The 18,526-nt window shown below is 35.8% G+C and overlaps 1 protein-coding gene across 2 annotated transcripts in view; it reads right to left on the bottom strand.

Moving 5' to 3' along the window:
- The window catches only part of LOC115214332 (abdominal ganglion neuropeptide L11-like), a 103,642-nt gene that overhangs the window by 46,260 nt on the left and 38,856 nt on the right, over positions 1 to 18,526 (bottom strand). Inside the window, exons 1-2 of one of the 2 annotated variants that reach the window (XM_029783515.2) lie at positions 16,703 to 16,745; positions 3,294 to 3,447 (exon numbers count right to left, since the gene is read on the bottom strand). In XM_029783515.2, coding sequence (XP_029639375.2) covers positions 3,294 to 3,447; position 16,703 — 155 coding nt within the window. In that variant the 5' untranslated portion in view covers positions 16,704 to 16,745. Of the gene's footprint in view, positions 1 to 3,293; positions 3,448 to 16,702; positions 16,746 to 18,526 lie in introns of those variants that run through there. The other variant, XM_036504848.1, reaches the window with a different exon arrangement.

Raw genomic sequence — 18,526 nt, forward strand, 5'->3', positions numbered from 1 at the left:
AAAAGAATAGAAACATACACTTATATATATATATATATATATATTTACATTTCTACACACACACACGCACGAATGCGTAGGACTTGATTTTAGATACATAGTTTTGCATAAAAATAAATTCTATTTTAGTTTCCGATTAGAAGTCATTTCAAAACTAATGAGATAGCTGCTAAGTAGTGAATCTATCTATCTATCTATCTATCTATCTATCTATCTATCTATCTATCTATCTATCTATCTATCTATCTATCTATCTATCTATCTATCTATCTATCTACACACACATTCATTTATTTATAACACGTGACCCGCGCTCACGCTCTCAATCAGCTATCGATTGCTTCACAAATATTTCGGCAACTTCCGACATTATCTTTTCCACTGAACAATGTAGCATTTATTCTAGTAGGAAATATGCGGGATATTTGGAATCACATTGTAGCACGCCTTTTCCTTCGTTATCTGTTCACCCACTACATTAAGTGTGCACTGTTATAACCACTCCATTCGAGCAGTAACTGTCTTGCTTTACTGTTCGTTGGTGATATCTACAGGAAATACCGTATGTTAGCATCTTCGTATCTCACAGTTTCTTAAGTTCTTCATATTTGAGGCATTTCTTGTTCTATATAAACGCAATGTATAGGCACAGGTGTGATTGTGTGGTAAGAAGTTTGCTTCTCAGTTACCTGGTCCCGGGTTCAGTCCCAGTGCGTGGCACCTTAGGCAAGTGCCTTCTGCTACAGCCTTGGGTTGACCAAAGCCCTGTGAGTGGATTTGGTAGACGGAAACTGCAAGAGGCCCGTCGTATATTTATATATGTATATATCTATGTGTGTGTGTCATTGCATATGTGTTTGTTCACCAATACCAGTTTACAACAGCCGTTGGTGTTTTTGTGTCGCCGTAACTTAGAGGTCCGGCAAAAGAATAAGTACCATGCTTTACGAAAATATTTTCTTTCTTTATTGCCTACAGGGGGCTAAACACAGAGAGGACAAACAAAGGGATTAAGTCGATTACATTGACCCTAGTGCGTAACTGGTACTTATTTATTCGACATCGAAAGGATGAAAGGCAAAGTCGACCCCGGCGGAATCTGAGCTCAGAACGTAACCGGCAAACGAAATTCCTATTTCTTTATTACCCACAAGGGGCTAAACACAGAGAGGACAAACGGATTAAGTCGATTATATCTATCCCAGTGCGTAACTGGTACTTATTTAATCGATCCCGAAAGGATGAAAGGCAAAGTTGACTTTGGCGGAATTTGAACTAAGAACGTAGCGGCAGACGAAATACCTATTTCTTTACTACCCACAAGGGGCTAAACACAGAGAGGACAAACAAGGACAGACAAAGGGATTAAGTCGATTATATCGACCCCAGTGCGTAACTGGTACTTAATTTATCGACCCCGAAAGGATGAAAGGCAAAGTCGACCTCGGCGGAATTTGAACTCAGAACGTAGCGGCAGAAGAAATACTGCTGAGCATTTCGCCCGGCGTGCTAACGTTTCTGCCAGTTCACCACCTTTACGAAAATAGAATAAGTAATGGTGTCGATTCATTCGACAAAAATTCTTCAAGGCGGTGCCCCAGCATGACCGCAGTCAAGTCACTGAAATAAATAAAAGATAAAAGATAAAACTTCCCAGTTTGCTGTTAACTCGACTTTTTAAGAACTTTTTCTTAAAACTAGGATGCTGGATCCTTATTGCAACATGGCTTGAGAATTTGAGCGTTGTTCTAAGCGGAAGGCATAAATTCTACCACCTAACAAAGTGGAAGCGGCCCAAAGCAATATGTAGTCGGGAGGGTTTATTAGAAGAGAAAGCAAAAGAAAAAGAGAGGTTGGAATATCCCAGTAGATGCAGTGGCTATTTTAGGCTACAAAGCTGGAGCCTGTGGCTGTTGTTGCGTCTGCTTCAGGCGCATTACGGGTCTTATGTCTAAAAATACCCAGAGCTGAAGCAAATGAGATCGTCTTGTCTTGAGAGTTTCTAGTTGAAGGGTGCCAAAGGTCATATAGCGGCATCAAGAAATCTAGGTCTCTCCCCTTTAAGCATAAAACCGACCAAAGGCTTTTGGCAGCATCAACAGCAACGATTTTACTATTTTGTTACGGTAGGGCAGAGATATTTGAAAAGTTGGAAATCGTCGTAGAGAGTATATAAAAAGAAACAAAAGTAGCAACTAAAAGAACGAATCCAGACTAAAAGCAGGAAAGAGTCTGGAAGTCCTTCAAGTTGAGGTTCTCTGAAAAACCCCACAGATAACCTATATGTCTGTTGAACGACCTGAAAGAAACAAAGATTAAGGAGATAGGACTGAATCTATAGACACTTAATTAATAGACTATTGTTAGACAGCCTGGATCTAACTTTCCAGGTGCCTAGCTACAGGTCCATCAACTATTTTGGCTAATTTTGGCTCTTGTCGCCGACTCGTAACCTCCTTAGAGCGATGTCAGTCACCACACCAATTGCATATCAATAGCTAAACAGAGAAAATGACGCACAAACCATCCCGCCTTAATCAACACCAACAATACTCACCGTATTACGTTGCAATACCGAGACCAAGACAGGGTGCTCAGGGTTGCTCGGACGTACAGGCTGAGCAACACATACATACATGCATACATACATACCTACCTACATACATGCATGCATGCATACATGCATACATACATACATGCATACATACATACATACATACATACATACAAATTCCGCCGAGGTCGACTTTGCCTTTCATCCTTTCGGGGTCAATAAATTAAGTACCAGTTACGCACTGGGGTCGATATAATCGACTTAATCTGTTTGTCTTTCCTTGTTTATACTTTCTGTGTTTAGCCCCTTGTGGGTAGTATAGAAATAGGTATTTCGTCTGCCGCTACGTTCTGAGTTCAAATTTTGCCGAGATTGACTTTGCCTTTCATCCTTTCGCGGTCGATAAATTAAGTACCAGTTACGCACTGGGGGTCAAGGTAATCGACTTAATACCTTTATATGTCCTTGTTTGTTCCTTCTATGTTTAGCCCCTTGAGGGCAATAAAGAAATAAGAATCGTTAGCAGGCTGGACACAATGCTTTTCGGCATTTCCGTTGGCTTTACGTTCGGAGTTCAAATGCCACCACGGTCGACTTTGCTTTTCAACCTTTTGGGCTCAATAAAATAAGTGCCAGTCGAGCACTGGCGTCGATGTAATCGAATAGACCTTCACCCAAATGTTTAGGCTGTATTGTTGTTGCTGTTATGTTAATGTAAATTTAAGAATATAATACCTACCGACAGTCTATTTTCCTCTTCATTCCTGGACTACTCTGTTCACTGATATGAACTGTGATGAGAAGGATTGCAATCGTCCATACCAAACACTTCTGGTATGTTTTGTTGCACAGTTGTAACATTGTTCTGGATCTATAGTAAACTTGCTTCTGCAATGAAACAATAATATGCAATATTAGATTCAAGTTTAATTATATTATTTAGTCGAATCGAGGATAACATATGATAATAATGTAAGTCAATTAAAATTACACCTGTACAAGATTAATAAATAAATTTTTGTGAAGGGAGCATACTACGATGTTTGGATAAGAAGTTCAAAAATATAATTGTGGAACATGTAGAAGTCTTCTTTAAATGCAAGGACATCTCTGGGGTGTTTTACTTAACCTTTTCAGTGAAATATTGTCTTACCGGTACTGCAACACCTGAAATTTGAATAAACATTATTAGGCGATGGAGGAGGGGGAATTTTTCAGGTTCAGATTTATAACTGTGGTCATCTTGTTTTTCTTTCTGAAAACAAGAATTATGCTACAACTTGGACAAAATTCATGTACGCATGCAAGTTCAACAGCGATACTTAAGGTTAATGAGAATGACTATAGTTAATAAAAGTGTTCAAAGGACGTTCCGTGTTTAAAATTATAGGTAATATATCGATGGCCTTGAATAAAAGATTGTGTATCACTCCACTTGTACCAGTTACAGATGAGATGTGATGATAGACTCATTCGTTAACTGATTTATTCAACAACTATTTATTTATTGGTTGTATACTGTCAATCTAACACGAACGTGACAGTACACTACCGCTGTTTAGCCCTAGGAAGCATCGATGGCTTTGACACATTTTTTTTTTGGAGGCGTCGATGATTCCTAGGGCTAAACAGCGGTGGTGTACCCCCCTACTGTCACGTTCGTGTTAGATTGACAGTATACAACCATTCTATCTCCCCACCACCGTACATGTCTCTACGAGAGATTTAGAAATTTAGTATTTCTGATATTTATTTATTCATTTATTTAAAAAAACTTTTTAGATTGCTTCTGTACAACTTTATAGTCACTTGGTAGTCCTATGTTGCTACTTAATATTCTTATTACCATGGAGGAATATGCCAGGCTTATGTTCCAAATGGTGGTCTATCTGTATCATAAAGTTCCATAAACTTTTCACATTGTTATTTTTTAAGATTGGTGGAAGTTACTATAAGTACCATGGATTTTTTTTTGAATCATGTGAAATGTTGTGGCTAAGAATATATAGAATAACTTTATAATGTTATTGTGTCTCCTAAGTAGGCACGTGGTGAAGCTGGTGAAAGACATCGTAGAATACAATATGCTTTATTGTTTATTATTTCTTTATTGCCCACAAGGGGCTAAACATAGAGGGGACAAACAAGGACAGACAAATGGATTAAGTCGATTACATCGACCCCAGTGCGTAACTGGTACTTATTTAAATGAACCCCCGAAAGGATGAAAGGCAAAGTCGACCTCGGCGGAATTTGAAGTCAGAACGTAACGGCAGACGAAATTCGGCTACGCATTTCGCCCGGCGTGCTAACGTTTCTGCCAGCTCGCCGCTTTGATTGTTTCTGGAACTATCCAACACAAGTGTTATGAATATTTTTTAGATATATCTGGTGGTGATGGCCTGCTCTTCTGCCGGGAATAATTATGCTTCTGTAGCCCTCTTCAGAATCTGGCAAAAACGTTACCGTGCCAGAAAAAAATGCCCAGCAGCAGTTTTTTCCGCTCTAATTACTAGTTGAGCACTGGGGATGGGGGTCGATGTAATCGAGTTCCTCTTCCCCTTAAAATTGCTGACCTTGTGCGAAAATAAGCATCAGATTTGCTGTTCTTCTTTCATCGGTCGATAATATAAGCACCAGTAATATACAAGAATCGACACTATCAACTAAAACCCCTAAATAACGGTCTCAATAATTAAATAAATTCGTCCGTTTGTGATTATCAGTTTATCTATATCTACAATTTATGTCGATTTTATCTTATTGAGACAAAAGAGAAATACAGATAGACAGATAGATAGACAGATAGATAGATAGATAGATAGATAGATAGATAGATAGATAGAGAGAGAGAGAGAGAGAGAGGAGAGAGAGAGAGGAAGGGAGAGAGAGAGAAACATGAGGGAGAGAGGGATAAATAGGAAACAATGAGTAGATATGAAGTGGTCATGTGGGCTTCGTATGGATCTATCCTGCGCTTTAATCTTTTGTTCAGATTCGCTGTGATCGTAGACGTAATTGCATTTTGAAACAGTTATTTTAGTTTTCCTCAAACTGGGTAGATATAGAAAGTAACGCAGTGTTACTTCATATGAGTTAACCTGACAAAGTTAGTTAAGATATGAGATATTCTGGTAATGTTAATTAAGACAGGAACAATGTATTAAGATAGAAATAGTGTTATGTAATATATAAGGTAACAGCGGAGTGTGACGTAAATCTCTCTATATATAAAGCTGAAGTTGTCTGTGTATGGCAGGTTTGGTAGCTTTCAACTAACACTATCTCCTCCGAGACCCTGCGGCGCAAGTTGACCAAAATTGAGAGTATGATAGAAGAAGGTTTGCTCTTCCTCCCGTAGAAGAAAAAATTCAAATCGGACCATGTTAACACCAAAGATTATTTACATCAAAAAGGTGCCTTTTTCCTATGCAAATCCCTATCTTTTACGATTTTTTTGACTGCTGTGTCGCCATTTTTCGGTGTATTTCAACCAGAAAAATGTTCGCTTAAAGAGAATAACAAGTTACATAATGCAAAAGCTTTTACTTTTCAAAAATTCCAATTCTAAAGGGTCGAAAAGAAAACAAACCCGAGCAACGCCGGGCGATACTGCTAGTTAGATATAATCTGGTAATGTTACCTAAGACTTAGACAATATGTCAGCGTTATCTGTGATAGATATAATCTGGTAGTGTTACCTAAGATATAGATAATCCGGGATTATTACCAAAAATAAAGTTAGACACAGAGCATACCTGATTATTGCCATCACCAACGAGGGTAATAATCCGATAGTGTTAACTCTGACAAAGATCATCTGAAACTGTTACCTGAGGTAGAGTTAGTTTGTGAGAGTTACCTAAGACGGAGGGAGATAATGAGCCAGTTTTAATCGGAGAATATTACTTTAAAATGCGTCTAATCCGGTAGTGTTAATCAATATAGAGGTAATCTGGTTGTTAACTAAGAGTATTACTTATGATGCAATTAATTTAGGACTAGTTATAGATAATCTGGTAGTGTTATCTAAGATGGAGGTAATCTATCTGTGTTACCAACAATATAAAGTTAATCTGAGCTGGCTAAATAAGAAATAAGACAGATAATACGAGGTTATTATGCATTATAGGTTCAATATGACAGTGTAACTTCAGAAAAAAAAATTGTGTATGTTACTTTAGAGATGATAGAATACTGTTTCTATGATAGAGATAATCTAGGATTATTACTTAATATATAGATAATCTTGTAGCGTAACTAGAGAAAGAAATATGGGAATTTTGTCAGAGTTATAGATAATCGCGGGGTGTTATGATAGCTATTGTCTGGAAGTGTTATCTAAAATTGCTACCTATGATGGTGATGATAAAAGAGTGCTATTTATAAAAATGTTCTGGTACTGTAACCCAAGACTGACACAACTATCTAAGAGAATTATCTGAGAAAGAGATAATCTAGTATCTCTGAAATAATTCAGGAATAATCTATGTGTGTGTTACTTAAGACAATAATCAAGTGTTACTTAGCATAGATATATTATGAAAGTGTTAAGAGAATGATAATTTCAAAATGTCGACGAAAGCTAGGGATAATCATAGAGTGTCAAGAATTATAGCGGTAATCTAAGTTTTTTTTTTGAAGGAGATAATCTGACAATGTTGCCTGAGGTAATGGTACTCTAAGACAGTTACTTAAGATATATGTAAATTTTATCTAAGACAGAGATGAGATGGTACTCCTCCGTTAGAGACATTTTTTTTATTGTTAATTAAGATAATGATAAACCAGTAATAAAAGCTATGATAATCTGTGGCTGTTATCTGAGACTGAGTGATTTAACAATGTTACTTAATATGGAAAATTTACCTCAAACAGAGAATATTTGACATAGTTTTGCAGTATTACAAAAGGCAGAGTACCTTGCTTATTAATTGAGAGCGTGTTACCTGAGATAAAGATAATCATCGTGTGTTTCCTCTTTTGGAAATAATCTTAGAAAACCACCAAAAATTGAAATAATCTGTGAATGTTATTTGAGAAAGAGAGTGGGGAGGAGAGGAAGTGAGGGAGTGAGGAAGAGAGGTGGAGAGGGAGTACTTGGAGCCTTAATTCAGATAACGATAATATGCGAGTGTTAAATATTTGATGATTTTGTAGACTTGCCTACATATTTGTTAGAGTTTCCTAAGATATAAACAGATATTTCACAAAGGTAATAGATTATCAGGTAGTTAATCAGAGCACATTAAGGATAATCTGAAAGTTTTACGATAATTCATAGATAATCTTACCTAAGATATAGAATGTAATTTAAAACTGCTATCCAAGACAGAGTGAATGTTGTCAGTTTTACCTGAGATGGAGAAAATGTAGGAGTTTTAAGATGACCAACGCTTACTAAGTGTTTACCAGTTGACGGAAACTGAAAGAAGTCCAGTGTTTGTAAAATACATGAAGCCTAATTCCTCAAATAGCCTTAAAAGATATATATATATATATATATATATATATATTTATACGTGGCACCTTGGGCAAGTGTCTTCTACTATAGCCTCGGGCCGACCAAAGCCTTGTGAGTGGATTTGGTAGACGGAAACTGAAAGAAGCCCGTCGTATATATGTATATATATGTATGTGTGTGTATGTGTTTGTGTGTCTGTGTTTGTCCCCCCAACATCGCTTGACAACCGATGCTGGTGTATTTACGTCCCTGTAACTTAGCAGTTCGACAAAAGAGACCTATAGAATAAGTACTAGGCTTACAAAGAATAGTTCCTGGAGTCGATTTGCTCGACTAAAGGTGGTGCTCAAGCATGGCCACAGTCAAATGACTGAAACAAGTAAAAGAGTAAAAAAGAGTAAAGAGTATATTCGGCAAGATAGATCGCTAGCCACAAAACATTCTTTATTTTCTCTCCTTGTTTCTTTCTGTGGAAGAGCGTAGGCTCGAAACGTTAAAGACTTTTTCACTTCCCGAGCGTTATACTAATATCTGTTTGTTGTTTACACCACCTGTCTTCGTCTTTTGTTTTGTTTGTGAATTTTCCCTATATATATATATATCTATATATATATATATATATATATATATATATATATATATATATTATATATATATATAGATTTTATTCGTATACATAGTAACCTTGTTGTTAACCATGAACTACAAAATAACTTTTTTCAGCTTATCGAACCTCGATATAGGAAAAATTTACAACCTTCTACGCCAATAAACTACCATTGTTCGTGAAAGCTGCTTTTATGTCTTCTATCTACTGTTCAACGCTTACTAACTTCCAACACCTGAATCCTTCGACTTTAACGTATCATTATATATATATATATATATATATATATATATGTGTGTGTGTGTGTGTGTGTGTGTGCGAGTATGTGAGAAAGAGAGAGAGAGAGAGAAACTTTGTGTTTGGCCCTCTACACCGCTTGACAACAAGTTTTGGATTGTTTACGTCCTCTTAAGCAGGTCGGCATAAGAGAACCAAGAGAATAAGTACCGTGGTTTAAAGAAATAAGTTGAAATAAACTGGGAGTAGATATAAATGATAATGCAATTTCACTTGAGGAACAAATAATCTGCTAGTTTTACCCGAGATATAGATAGCTAGCGACTGTCACATACGATAAAAATATTAGTTTCAAATTTTGAAACAATGCCAGTCATTTCGCGGGTGGAGGTATAAATCGATTACCAGTGATCAGCTGATACTTATTTTATCGACACTGAAAGGATGAAAGACAAGGTCGACCTCGGCAAAATTTGAACTCAGAACGTAAAGACGGACGAAGTATTTTCCCCCGCGTGCTAACGATTCTGCCCGTTCGCCTCCATACATATATTAGAAATATCGGCGGAGCGTTATTTCAGGGTCTTCAAGTGCTTTAGTCTATTACATTGATCCCAGTATTTACGAAAAAAAAAATATGGAGCCTAATTCCTCTTAGTAAAAGCCTTAAAAGATTCGTGAAGGAATCATTTAAATGCATGGACGTTTCCTACTAAGAAATGTTTTTATGAAAAATTCTGATGTATTTTCCTATGGAAATATTAATAATTTTCTAACACCTCTTTTACGCATTCATAAGAATTAACAATCTATAAAACTACAAGAAAATATATTAAAAAACTAAAAGTATTATATTTCTATGAAGACTTGTTGCTTGAATGAATTGAGATTTTCGGATTATTAAGCCATTATTTTGCGGTTCTATTTTCTATAGAAGCATCCATTTTTTGTTAAGATATATTTCAAACAATTTACTGACGAGATATATGGTTAACTTCATATTTTGTGTTTCTATATTCTGTAAAATCTCAGCAAATTATATTCTCGAAATAATTTCACTTAAATTGTCAAAATAGAGAAGACTGAATAATTTGCTTAAAAGCCTATAAACACACATACACACACACACGTACACATGCAAACGCACAAATCAGATTGCTGTGTGTTGATCTTATTTAATGTATAGTAAATAAGTTACGTAGCTCCCATATAGCTTTATACTATACTACCACATAGACATTTGCACACGCGTGTTCATACACACACAGATAAATGGTTCATTGACAGAATGGGTTAAAACTTATAGATATATTCTTTCGTACAGTAAACCATTTATATATATATATATATATATATATATATATATATATATGTATATATGTATATATATACTACTACTACTACTACTACTACTACTACTACTACTACTACTACTACTAACTACTACTACTACTACTACTACTACTACACTACTACTACTATAGCCATTGAACTACTGCTACAACTCCAACCACCACGGTCACTACTACTACTACTACGACCAACAGTCTCTTCCATTGCTACTGCTACGGTCACTTCCACTGCCGCTGCTACTGCTACTACTGCAGCCAATGAACTGCTTCCACAACTCCAACCACCACCACCACCACCACTCCACGGTCACTACTACTACTACTACGACCATCGGCCACTGCTACTACTGATCTTACGACCAACGGTCATTTTCACGATTACAGCCAACGAATCTAGCCAACGCACAAGACAGCCATTATGCTCCCCACCCACAAAACACCACCACGTGAGCTCTGTTGAGACCAGTAAGAAACAATTATGAACTTTTTTATTACACTTAACTTTTAAAAATATTTTTGATAATGTTCGTTTTTTCAAGAAGAACCGAAACATGTAAAATCTCTAAGAAAATTGAAATTTATCTTATATATTGGCGTTTTCAAACATTTTTTTATAAACATATACCCACTCGTATGCAACCTACACTTTATATATATATATATATCAAAATAAGCCACAAGGATATCCAGAGGTAATGCAGTACGATCGGTTCCTGCAACTCCATTTAATTTAACAATGCAATCATTACATCAGTTTAAAATGCAGAGCAATCTTCAGCTGCACAAAGACAGAATTTAATTTAAATTAGAACAGATGGATATATTAGGATAATTTTACCTAAAATCTCCAAGAAGTTAATGAGATAGACAAAGAATATGGTATCTCACTCCAGCATAGAAGTTACTAAGCTTTTCAAGAAGATTTTATTTTCATTTTAATCACCTTACTTTGAAATTGTATGAATAATACCGTACTAAATTCTTGTGCCTCAGCTTATGTACCATATTCATCTGAATATATATATATATATGTATGCATATATATATTCATACATATATATACACACATATGTATGTATGTATATATATATATATATATATATATATGATTCATTATTAAAATTATACTTAGTAAAGCACGCAATTCCTTGGGGTTCCCATTGGTAGTAGAGACGGAGATTACTTAGATGTTTGAGAAACTAACAGGCTTTAATTACTAATATAAATATTCACTATCTCACTGTCTTCCAGTCAACATTGAGTACTTTCTCTCAGTGTGGAACACTAAAGTAACACATGTATGTGCCCAAGATATGGTGTGCGTCATAATAACTCTCTTATAACTCCATCTCGAATTGAGGGCCAAAAAGAAGAGAATGAACGCATATGTGTCTATGGACGTGTATGGTATATACATGCGTGTGAGTGTATATATGTATGTGTGTGTGTATACGCATGAACTTGTATGAGTATATATTTGTTATCTATGTGTATTATATGTGCATATATGCATATCTGTGCACCTAGCTCTACCTACCTACCTACCTACCTACCTACATGCATACATACATACATACATACACACACATATATATATGTATATATATATATATATATATATATATATGCATAAACAGGCATGGCTGTGTAGCTAATAAGTACCTTTGCAGGTATGTGATTTAGTGTTCAGTCTCATTGCGCAGTACCTTAGGCAAGTGTCTTCTTCGATAGCTCCAATATCTAGTGAATAAATGTGGTAGACGGAAACTTTGAAGAAGTACGTCGTATGTGTATGTGTGTGTGTGCGTGTGTGTGTGTATGTTTGTGTGTGTGTGTACATACATATGTGTGTCTGTGTTTATGTTGTCTCCAAAACCATTTGATAAACGGTGTTGATTTGTTTACATCCCTGTAGCCTAGCGGTTCGTACAAAATCACCTATAGAATACGAAGCAAGCTAAAAATAACAAAGAAAACCAAAAAAAAAAAAAAAAAATTATGAATACTGGTCAACTAAACCATTTAAGGTGGTGCATAATCGCCTGGCATTCGATAATCTTGAGCAAATTTATATGTTTTCCAAGATGAGTTTAATTCTTTTGGAAGAATAGAAACTCTATACATATCCGAAACTGTAACCAAAACCCCAGGACTTACGAACGTATATAACATACAGGAAATAGCACTACTAGACACTGTGCACAACCTACGCAAAGCTCTTTCAATATGGTGAAAATACGAGCCCCACAGAACAAGCAGAGCTGCACTCGGCAGTGTAGTGAAAGCACGTGATAAAAATAAGACTACTAAATAGTAGTAGTAGTAGTAGTAGTAGTAAACGATAAAGAACGATCTAGAAAATATAGAATTTATATGGTAATTCACAGAGCTTTACATCAACAGGCACTTGTTGAAGCCTATAAGAGAACAGATGTAGCGAGTTTTAAAAAGCTGATGAGAGTGATAAGGTTCTTTTCATAGCAGTACGAGAAGAGACGATGTTAGGTGAATGAATAAGAATCCAATGAAATCTTCAAAGCTATTATAGAAAGCAACGATTCTCACAGAAAATCTTACACGGAATGATTGCATAATACTGAAGGTTATCAAAAATGGGGAGTTATTCCAACGGCTAAAAAAACGAAGTTTTGAAGAGACAGAGAGGTTGATCCTACTTGCGCCAGATTAAACAATCAAAACGTCTTATATAAGATATAAGAACCAATATTGATAAGGTATGTATTATAGATAAGGCTGCATTGTAGAGTATGAAGGCTGCATTGTATAGATGGAAGAGCAGGGATGGTAACGTATTTAGTCTCTGAATGGCAGATGCTTGCTTAGAGGGTTATAAGATCTGGAAACATTATAAAGTAGCTAACAACTTACATTGGCAAAATTGTAAAAGGTTTTGATTTGAACATCCAGAAAAGTGTCGCGACCATAAAACAGAATGTATGCATGAAAACGAGAAAAGATACTATTGGACATGTAGGTTCAGACGATAGGCAAATAGAGCACTTCCGTCCTGATATTGTCATACTCAAAGAGTGTGTTGTGTAATTGATGTTTGTTGCCCGTTTGATAATGGAGTGGAAGACAAAGAACATAAGAAAAAACTAGAAATATATGTCAGCATCTAAAATTGGGAGGGAACATTTGGTTGATTTACTTATCTCAGTTCTTGATTGGTGCTTTATTTTATTGACTACGGAAAGTTGAAAAGTAAAGTTGAAGAGTAAAGTTGGAGGGATTTCAACTCAGAAGTAAAATAGTGCTCTTGTTTGTGTGGCACATATTGATGAATAATTTATTTAACTTAAGATACTGTGGAGGCACGTGGCTTAGTGGTTAGGGTGTCAGCATCATGATCGTAAGATTGTGGCTTCGATCCCTGGACCGAGCGACGCGTTGTGTTCTTGAGCAAAACACTTCATTTCACGTTGCTCCAGTTCACTCAGCTGGCAATAATGAGTAACGCTGCGATGGACTGGCGTCTAGCTGGGGAACACATACGCCATTGTAACCGGGAAACCGGGCCCATGAGCCTGGCCAGGCTTTAAAAGGGCGCATTTATATATTTTATTTAAAAGTTAACATGTATATGTTTAGTGCAGATTCTGTTAAAAATATCGAAACTGAATTTATTTGCAACACTACTTTATCAAGATGTATTTAACGACATTACCTGTGACATTAAAAGCAGAACTTATTTGATAATTACATGCATGCAACGCGAAGCAATGTTGTACAGCAATTTTATTATACCTGAACCATTGCAATGGGATTTTCAAAACTTTACGGGAAGGGAGGGGTAGGATTTTAGAACATTTTAGTTTTACATACAGATGTTAGATAGCTCACTCGAAATAGTATTTTTGTGAGAAGGCTTAAATTGCAGAAGGAGCTGTCGGTCTATTTTATCGATCTTAAATTTGCGACAGATTAACAAATGCAGGATGATTTTCAAGATTTGCATAGCTAGTCATCTTTGCAGGAATGAATGGAACAGGTTTATTCCAGTAAAAATAAAAAGATAGTACTTTCAAACCGATCATAAAGTGGTACCATTATCAAATTATAATACTGGATCTCAGCTGTAGAACAGAATACTTTTCATTGCATTCTGATTTTTAGTGATTGTCTTTGAGAATATGAACTGGATTTTAGAGACTGAAACCCGCAATGATATTAAAAATCATCTTTGCAGAATATTACAATATAATATTTTTGAGTATCTTCCAAATTTCGATAAAATGATATTATTACTAGGTAAAAATGAAATCCATTTACATATACAGAAAGAAACAATAGGATTTTCGGCAGTGGATTACAGAGACTAAATTGATATTAATTCAGATACACAGTTAAAAGTTAAGTTTGAAAGAGTTCTGGAAGTAATTTTATTGTACGATATATTTGACGAACATCCGGATTTATAAAAACGGATTACTCGAGTTCTGTTAGTGAGTCCTATGCAAAACTGGTTTTTCTAAATTTCTTAGTAAAAAACAAAATATCACAACAGACAAGATGCTGCATCAGATAGGAGAATTCAATTATCCATTATTGAACCAAATTTTCAGAGGTTATTGCAGTTCAGGAACCACTAACATTCTTCGAATTATTTTTCCTTTCAAAGGCGGTGAGCTGGCGGAATCGTAAGCGCGCCGGACAAAAATGCCTAGCGGCATTTCGTCTGTCTTCACGTTCTGAGTTCAAATAATGGCGAGTTTGACTTTTCCTTTCGAGCCAACAAAATAATTAGCAGTTGAACATTTGGGTCGAGGTAATCGACTAACCTCCTGCTTTAAAATGTCAGACCTTGTGCCTATAGTTGAAAAGATTATTCTACTTTCGAGAATTATTTTGCATCAGTTACATATTTATATCTAAAACCAGCGTTGCTTTTTTTTTTCATTTATTATATATATTTTTTCAAATATAAAGAAAGTATCTCTCTAAAAAAATATGTTTAATTTTATAATTATTAAAATTAGGGTAGCAGAATTTGTTTGTAGAATATAGGTTCCATAAATTTTGGAAAATCGCATAAGAGCTCCGCTACAAAATCGGATTGGGAACCACCACTTTACATAATCCCTAACAAACAATTTAGAACAACAATATAGCACATAAGCCATGCAGTCTACGTTATCACCACTCAATAATTTAACATATATTCAATATAATCGACATTTGACGTCACAAAACAACCCTCATGCAGCCAGTAACTTAGTACACAATTGCCAAACAGATAACATAACTACATACTCAACAGAGTTACATACTCTACAGAGTTACCACTCAACGCTAAGACACGCAACACTGATTTTAAAGCACTCACTCTAGACAGACACCGTTCAACACTGGTACACATCAAATTAGCTACCAAACACATGTGAAACACAATCACGACCTGATAAAATTGTACAACACGAAATGATTAGCTCTACATTGCAGATGAAGCAGTAAAACAATACCAAAGCAATAAAACAAAAGTCACAGCAATACAAAACTGATGAAACAGTCGAAAATTTCAAATGATAATGCTGCACCGACCTCGGGTACATAGAGGTGCGCGCAGTATTGTATTTTGAAAGTGGTAATGCAACAAAAAGCGTACACGAAATTGTTGACAAAAATAAATAAATATATAGTGGCTGTGTGGTAAGTAGCTTGCTTACTAACCACATGTCCCCGGGTTCAGTCACACTGCGTGACGCCTTGGGCAAGTGTCTTCTACTTTAGCCTTGGGCCGACCAAAGCTTTGTGAGTGGATTCGGTAGAGGGAAACTGAAAGAAGTCCGTCGCGCGCGCGCGCGTGTGTGTGTGTGTTTGTGTGTCTGTCTTTGTCCCCCAACATCGCTTGACAACCGATGCTGGCGTGTTAACGTTCCCGTAACTGAGCGGTTCAGCAAAAAGGGACCGATAAAATAAGTACTAGGCTTACAAAGAATAAGTACTGAGGTCGATTTGCTCGACTAAAGGCGGTGCTCCAGCATGGCAATAGTCAAATGACTGAAACAAGTAAAAGAATAAAGATTGGTTTCAAATTTTGGCACAAGGTCACCAAGCTGGGAGGATGGAATAAGTCATTTAGATCGACCCACTGCTCAACTTGTACTTATTTTATCGACCTCCGAAAGGATAAAAAGCAAAATCGATATCGGTGGAATTTGAACTCAAAACATAAATACATACGAGATGCTGCTAAGCATCTTGCCCAGCGTGCTAACGATTCAGCCAGCTTGCTCCCGAATAATAATAATAATCCTTTCTACAATAGGCACAAGGCCTGAAAGTTGGGGGGAGGGGGCTAGTCTATTACATCGACCCCAGTGCGTAACTGGTATTTAATTTATCAACCCCGAAAGGATAAAAGCCAAAGTCGACCTCGGTGGAATTTGAACTCAGAACGTAAAGAGCCCGAACAGATATTGCAGGCTACATTGTGCGACGCTCAAATGATTCTGTCAGTCCACTGTTTAAGTAATAATAATAAAAATAATAATAATAATAATAATAATATTAATAATAATAATCGTTTCTAATTTTGGCTCAAAGTCAGCACGTTTGAGGTTAGTGGGAGTGGTCAATACTATCCACCCCACTACTTGATCGTTAATGTTACCCTTTAAAAGTATGAAATGTAAAGTTGACATGGGTGAGATTTGAACTCAGAACACAAAAGTCCATATCTGATACTGCAAGGAATTTTTAATACAAGCAACAACTCATATCTATCTATCTATCTATCTATCTATCTATATACATGTGTACACACACACACACACACACACACACACACACACACACACACACACACACACACATATATATATATATAAAGAGATATATTGATAGACAGATATACATACACATATAAAGAGATATATTGATACATAGATATACATACACATACTTTTAATATCACGAAAGACGTCAGACACAGACGAAACGAAAAGTTGAGCAGATGGCGGGGAGAGAAAAAGACTGCGAGAAAAGAACAGAAAGAGGGGGAAAGTGATGGATAAGCTAAACCGTTAAGAAAGCTATGTATATAGAGTATGGATGCAAAATATAATCAAAATATAGTATTTACGATAAAACGGAACAAAACATCCCGACTCTTAATATATTTAAGTAAATTCTGTTTGTATATAAAAGTTATATTGAGATAATAATTGTACAAAATGAACAATATGAAATTAAAATATAAGTAGCTTCTTAAAGCTGAACGTGAATGGGTGCAAAAGCTTAATATAATATAATGGATTGTTTTTACTTATTCTCTTTCGTTAACAACGTTATCATCGTCGTCGTTTCGTCGCCGTTATTATTATTATCATCGTTATCATTATCATCATCATCATCATCGGCGTCGTCGTCATCATGGTCATCATCAATGTCGACATCGTCGACATATTCAATGATGCACTACTTAGCTATACAACCGATTTGGTTGTTTTGCTTCCTACGTCTTATGTAAATTCGCTTTTGAAAAAAAATATATAATTAAAAAAATAATCATTTTGTTAACCGACTTTAAAATAATCCTGGCCATCTATAATTAACCAAATATATACATATGTATATATATATAGGAGTAGGAGTGGCTGTGTGGTAAGTAGCTTGCTAACCAACCACATGGTTCCGGGTTCAGTCCCACTGCATGGCACCTTGGGCAAGTGTCTTCTACTATAGCCTCGGGCCGACCAAAGCCTTGTGAGTGGATTTGGTAGATGGAAACTGAAAAGAAGCCTGTCGTATATATATATATGTATGTGTGTGTTTGTGTATCTGTGGTTGTCCCCCTAGCATTGCTTGAAAACCGATGCTGGTATGTTTATGTCCCCGTCACTTAGCGGTTCGGCAAAAGAGACCGATAGAATATGTACTGGGCTTACATAGTAATTCCCGGGGTCGATTTGCTCGACTAAAGGCGGTGCTCCAGCATGGCCGCAGTCAAATGACTGAAACAAGTAAAAGAGTATATATATATATATATATACATACATTTATATATACATACATTTATACATACATATATATATATACATACATATATATATACATGTATATATATATACATATAATATATATATATATACATACATATATATATATATACATACATATATATATATATACATATATATATACATATATATAATATATATATATACATATATATATATATACATACATTATATATATATATATAATATATATATATATATATACATACATGCATACATATATATATATATATGCCGGTTAGTTACTAAGTGGTCGATTGGTTCATTTGG

Source organism: Octopus sinensis, linkage group LG7, assembly GCF_006345805.1.
Source record: "Octopus sinensis linkage group LG7, ASM634580v1, whole genome shotgun sequence".
Lineage (NCBI taxonomy): Eukaryota > Metazoa > Mollusca > Cephalopoda > Octopoda > Octopodidae > Octopus > Octopus sinensis.